Consider the following 6,624-nt stretch of genomic DNA (forward strand, 5'->3'; position numbering starts at 1 on the left):
GTCCAATCAGAGATGCAGATGGCCACAGAAGACATGAGTACCAGCCAATCTGGCACCAGGACGACTTCCTCTTGCCAATTTATACACAACAAATCAAATGCGACCCCCTAATTAAACAATTGATACAGTTTACCTAGACACACATACTGCCAATAAAGTGATACATCCTATGCCTGGCTCATTTCTACTATAATAAATCCTTAATTCTTCACACAACTGAAACTTCAATTTGCTGTTAAGACACAAGACAAGCTAAGGAGAACCACATTTTACAATGCTGTGACTACACTTCAAGCAGTACAGACACAAATCTGACAAAAAAGGCAATACCAAGTCACCACACACTGAGATATTACTGTACAAAACAAGCCCTCACTCCCTTTCAAATGGCACTAGCCTGCATGAATAAATGTTAGATGGCAAGCATCTCTGCTCGGCTTTCTCCAATGGATATTGTGACGACATCCCAAATGGCCGGGAGGACAGGACAGGGACGGCAGAGACATAACGTGACTGGAGGTTCTTCATCAGTGGTCCTGTCCACAGCCAGCTCCTTCCTCTGTTGGCTCACCCTGCTGTCAATAATGCGGTTGCCAATGGTAACAGCTGACTGCTGGCTTATCGAAGGCGAGAAAGGCTTTGTGTGGCTGGCTATCTGCAGTATGAACCAGCCGCCGTATGAGACCATCCCCTCCCACATTAACAGGTAAGGAAACTTAACAATAAAAATATTTGTCAATATTATTTTGCCTCTTTGTCAAACATCTACAGCATTCACACTTCTCTCAACAGCACTATTGTGGATCTGAGGCTGAATGAGAACAAGATTCGGTCGGTCCATTTTTCTTCACTCAGTCGCTTTGGCAACCTCACCTATCTGAACCTCACCAAGAACGATATCAGCTATGTGGAAGACGGAGCGTTCTCAGCACAATTCAACCTGCAGGTGAGCAATGACAGAATGTACTTTTATACTCATATTTATAGATGCACATACACACAATGGAGAAAAGTGCATTTATCAAGTCAATTTTAAGGGATTTGGGTATGTTACACTTACAGTATGTTACTTTACTCCTACATTACATTTCATGGGGAAATATTTCCCCATATAGATTCATTTCAGAGTTACAGTGTTTGATAATGTTACAGTATAGTTAATGTTTTACACACAAAAGATTTGAGTGGCATAAAATGTGATCAATTCTTACAGATTAACTACCTGACAGTATGTACTATAGTTAAAATTAACTCCAGTTTAACCAGCTGTGATATTAAAATGCAGCTTACCCATTAATGCATTAGAAGGCTAATAATCCAATTATGTAATATATACATACTGTATATATATAATTGGATTATTAGCCTATATATATATATATATATATATATATATATATATATATATATTAATGCTGGGTATCAAATTTCAACACATTTTATTGCATGTAATATTTAATATTTGAGAACTTGTTTTTTTTTTGTAATTTTATTTCAACATTTATTTCTCAAAGTAAGGTATGCATTTGGCACTGAAACATTTTTAAATTCTTCATAATGAGTACCTTCACTTTGATTATTCAAGTACATTTTGCTGATGATTATAATTATGAATGAAGGACTTTTAACTGTAATCAAAAGGGAGTATTTTCACACTGTGGTAAAGGATCTAAATTTTCCCAGTATTATACACACAGATGGACACACAGGCACACAAGACAAAACCCGCTCATTATAGCTTTCAGAAACATTCAGGCAAAAGTGTTTTCACCAAACTGAGCTGAACGCAGCCATAATGAGCTGGCATGCTTACACATCAAGCAGCTGCTGGAGCTGGGCCAGGAGGTAAAATGTGAACAAGAAAGATCTTAGTAAATTGAGCACAGCATAGAGGCTTAGATCACCATGTGAAACATGAATTGTACTGAACCGTTGTCTGTTTGTTCTGCATGTTTCCAGCTTGTCGTGTGTGATGCCTGGCGCAGGCCGGCTCTTCAGAGATTAGAATAATCCCACTTGTCTTCGTCTCCCCAGGTTCTCCAGATGGGTTTTAACAAGTTGAGGAACCTGACAGAGGGGATGCTGCGAGGTCTGGGCAAGCTGCAGTATCTCTACCTGCAAGCCAACCTCATCGAGACTGTTACACCCAACACCTTCTGGGAATGCCCCAACATAGAGAATATAGACCTCTCCATGAACAGGTATTGACCTGGGTCTGTGTATGTGTCTAATGAGAGAGAGAGAGAAAACATGACATAACTAAACAGTTAGTTGATTAATCAATTAGATAATTGTTAGAAAGGAATTCAATCGTAATTGATTGGGCAAAAGAAGCAATTTGAAAATATATGACCATTTTATAGACTAAACAATTTCACGATGAATCGGTTCTCTAAACTGTAGCAGTTTTGTCGTTTGATACTGACATGATATGAAAGAAGAACTCAACGCAAAGAACTTAAAAAAAGGCTACTGGCAATCTGACTTGTTTTTCTGGGTTCCTAATTTGTCGTTCATTGGTGTGTAATGTATTTTGCTGCTGTAACACTGTAATTTCCCATTTTTGGGATCAATAAAAATCTATCTATCTATTTATCTATCTATCTAACTGTTTCTAGGTAGAATATAGTAAGTTCCTTAAACATCAATGTTAAATGTCAGGCTTGGTGTCATAGACAATAATAATGGCTGTTTTCTAAATTCACCAATTAGCACTGATGTTTTGCTGATAAACTGGGAAAAAAGCATTGCAGAAGATGCAGAGATACCATTTTTCTCTCTCACTTACCGTATCCTCAGTAAACTATGATGCAATGCTGCAACAAGCCACCTTTTTTTAATAAAAGTTGAGATACTTTTCTCAGTGGGAATAACTGTCTTGGTCTGTACCGTAAGTGGTATTGATCTCTTAACTTGAATATAAAAAGCAACAGCAAAATGGAAGATGTTTAACTGCTCTTTGGGGCTTGTTGAAAGGTGTTTTGGGAAATGTTTAAGACCTAAAACTGAAGTACAAGAAGACTGAATAACAAGTGCATTTATAGGGTAGGCCTGCAGTTGTTACACATCAAAGTCTGTTTACAGGTGTTAAGGAGTACTACTGCATATGTGAAAGAGTTCAGAAAATATAAAGCCTTTTGTGGCTCCGGAGGGAGCTGTGCAAAGTCTGATCAAACTCATAATCTTCAGCCCCCTCAAGTGACATAACTTGAGGGCGCTGAAGACTAGGTTTGGAGTGGGAAGATCTGGGGTTGTGTAGTTAGAAAGAAGTGAGCGCACCAAACCTCTGTACCACACTCCTCATTTTGACTCAAGGCCACATTAGCAGATACTAGTACATCTCCCAAATCTCAGACTTAACTGCTGGCGATTGAGTTGCATTGTGGGTAATGTAGAAGTCAGGTGTTGACAAGAGAGAAGAATATGACCATTATGAGTCTTACAGTATTACAGAAGTGCGATGCTAAATCAGTGTAGCAGATTGTTGATACTGTATTTAGCAGACCGTCCTCACCTAGAAAACGAAAACGGCCGCACAATTATGTTTCTTGTTAGTCAGCGATCTCTCCAGCTGTAGTAATTATCGCGAGAGCAAACGAGGAAGTTAAGTGACAAAGTATAAGAGCACCAAATTCCGCGTAAGGAGTTTGTGTCCCATGTTAAAATAAAAGTCAACTGTCATTTTGAAATTAACAGAGTTTTATGGACCTAAGTCCGTGACGCAATGACGTTTGTGACGCAAGTTACGTCCTCATTTTAGTAGTTTTACCTGACTCAATTTAGGCCAATCCCTGAATTGAGTATTTTTGTTGCCTAGACTTAACTAGTTCCATTTCACAATGTTTACTATGTGTTTAAAACCCGTTACATTAAATAGAACGGTCATATGATTAACCGCCACCGTGCGGCAGTAAATAGAACGGTTGTATGTGACGTTTTGGGAGTCTTTGGAAATCAACCTATAATGTCGTTTAGGTATGAGGATGTGTTGGTATTCAGCTATGTGACTCTGTATGAGGATACAGTTCCCAAATCTCTGTATTTTCCCTTTGTGTCTTTTCAGGATCCAGGTGCTGGATGGCAGTTTGTTCTCTGGACTCTCTAAGCTGACCACTTGTGAACTTTACACCAACCCCTTCCACTGCTCTTGTGAGCTGCTGGGTTTTGTGCGCTGGCTCTCAGCCTTCCCCAACAGGACCAGTGAGAGGATGGTGTGCGACTCTCCTCCAGGATTTTCCGGCTACACCCTCCTGAGCCAGAACCCCCGCATGCCTGCCCTGCGCAACGCACTGAACGCGCTCAGTCAGGTATGCACAGAAGACGGTAGTAGCGTGACATCCTTTTATGTTATTAGCCCGCATGATTCCACCACCCCCCCCTCAGATTTTGCCTCTCCCTGCGGATTGGACGATTGTGCTTCAGGGACCCCTCCTGATGATGTAATTAGTTTAAGCCCCATTTTCTCTGACCCCAATCCCATCATGACGCTAAAGCAGATGCGACATTCAAGTGCCGTGATTACGGTTCAAATTCCCCATCCGTACAGGAAAATGTACATCCTGGTGCTTTATAACAACAGCTTCTTCACAGATATCCAGAATCTGAAAAATCAAAGAGAAGATATTGAGCTCAAGAACTTAAAACCTAACATCGACTACAGGTACTGTGTGGCTTCTATACGAAACTCCCTGCGGTTTAACCACACCTGTCTGACCATCTCCACTGGCCGCCGGGCTGGGGCTGAGAGGATAGCCAATCAGTCGTCAGCCACCCACTACATTATGACGATTTTGGGCTGTTTGTTTGGCATGTTACTCTTCCTTGGCCTAGTTGTCCACTGCCTGAGGAAGAAGAGGATCATGCAGGAGAAGGAGAGGAAGATGAGCAGGATCCAAAGGACTCTGATAGAGCTCAAGTATGGTGGAGAAGAGGGTATAGAGGGAGGTAGTGGAGGATCTGTTTCCCAGAAGCTTGGTGCTGGGGACAGTCTGTCCAGAATGCCCTACCTTCCTCAGGGTGGTGAGATTGATCCATACAAGCTGCAGGAGGTGACAGAAACACCGGTGCACAAGCCTGCTAAACTTAACTACATGGAGGTGAGAGGGCCTGGCATTGAAAGGGAGAGAGAACGAGAACGAGAACGAGAACGAGAACGAGAGCGAGAAAGAGAGATGTCACCACAAGCAAATCCCCAGGGTTCAGTAGCAGAGATCTCAACCATCGCTAAAGAAGTTGATAAAGTGAACCAGATCATCAACAACTGTATAGATGCTCTGAAATCTGAGTCTACCTCCTTTCAACAGGGGATCAAATCCCCCTCTTCTGCAGGAGGAGGGGCTGTTTCTACTGCAGAGCCACAGCTGGTGCTTCTCTCGGAGCAAGGAGAGAGAGAAAGAGGAAGTGAGTTCCTCTCCCCGGTGTACAAGGGAGGAAGAGGAGGGCGAGAAGACAGGGGGAGAAGCTATCATCATTCTCTGCAGCGACACCACAGCGTGGAGGCACCTCCGGCCTCCAAAAGGCCCAGCACCTCCTCTTCTCCTGGCTCTGCCCGGAGCCCTCGCTCATTCCGCTCCGAGGGAGGCTACCACTCGTCAGAGACCCGCTATATCGAGAGGACCTCGCCCGGGGAGAGAGGGGAAAGGGGAGGCGGGGGAGGAGAGGCCATTCGTACAGTCAACCCGGCAGCGGCCATCCTACGAGCTGAAGCCCAGAGAATCCGCCAGTACAATGAACACCGTCACTCCTATCCCGGCTCCCAGCAGCACCTCCAGGAGATGCAGCACCACCCCCAGATCCTGCAGGAGCTCCACCACCACCCAGGGGGCCGTAAGCCCTCCATGTTAGACCCCCTCACCCTCAACAGGCAGGCCAAGCAGCGGGAACTGGCCTACTCCCAGCTCTCGCCACACTACCCGCTCTCACCCCAGTACCACAACCTCAGCTACTGCTCCAGCCCAGACGAAGACGAGGAGGACGAAGGGCTGCTCTGCACCCCGACCCTGGGGCTGTGGGAGAGGTTCAAACTGCACCGGAAGAGGCACCGGCAGGCGTCCATGGAGGACGAAGGATACGTGGCAGCCGGACACGCTCTGAGGCGAAAGGTTCAGTTTGCCAAGGATGAGGATCTTCACGACATACTGGACTACTGGAAAGGTGTGTCCGCCCAGCAGAAGACCTGATCCCACATCTGGAGACCCCAAACACTTTGAAGATGGAGAATAACAACACTGCATAACAACACTGCACCCATAACATATTTATACAGATGACAAAAATGACTTGTAAATACACACACACACACACACACACACACACACACACACAAAACTTACAGGATCTACAGAATCCAACTTCACACATACATCTATGTACACACACTTTACACAAACCAAGCCTTTGCTTCTGAGAACATGAAGGACCAAACTAATATATTATCTTGAACAACAAAAATCATTACTTATAGAGAGACTGAGTTACTTTTTGTAATGTAACAAACATTATAGCTCAGACTTATGTAGCTATTTGTACTAAGTTTTGAACGAAGAAAAAAAAAAGAGAAAAAAATCAACATTAAGAGCAGAAACCTTAAATGTTGCCGGGCAACCCATCCTGAACAGCCTGGCT

General features: G+C 43.6%; 1 protein-coding gene across 1 annotated transcript; it reads left to right on the forward strand.

The window, feature by feature from the left end:
- Positions 1-470: 470 nt before the first annotated feature.
- Positions 471-6,179, forward strand: LOC114562220 (protein ELFN1). The gene is made up of 4 exons (XM_028588566.1): positions 471-706; positions 793-946; positions 2,035-2,201; positions 4,064-6,179. The coding sequence occupies exons 1-4, from the start codon at positions 471-473 to the stop codon at positions 6,177-6,179; spliced, it is 2,673 nt and encodes an 890-aa protein (XP_028444367.1).
- The last annotated feature ends 445 nt before the right edge of the window (positions 6,180-6,624 follow it).

The sequence above is a fragment of the Perca flavescens genome, chromosome 2, assembly GCF_004354835.1.
Source record: "Perca flavescens isolate YP-PL-M2 chromosome 2, PFLA_1.0, whole genome shotgun sequence".
NCBI classification, from domain to species: Eukaryota; Metazoa; Chordata; class Actinopteri; order Perciformes; family Percidae; genus Perca; species Perca flavescens.

Excerpts from the sequence above, each read along its gene's own strand:
- LOC114562220 (XM_028588566.1), top strand. The coding sequence starts at position 471 with ATGGCCGGGAGGACAGGACAGGGACGGCAGAGACATAACGTGACTGGA. Across the intron at positions 707-792 it reads ATCCCCTCCCACATTAACAG|CACTATTGTGGATCTGAGGC; the intron begins GTAAGGAAACTT and ends TTCTCTCAACAG. Across the intron at positions 2,202-4,063 it reads ATAGACCTCTCCATGAACAG|GATCCAGGTGCTGGATGGCA; the intron begins GTATTGACCTGG and ends GTGTCTTTTCAG.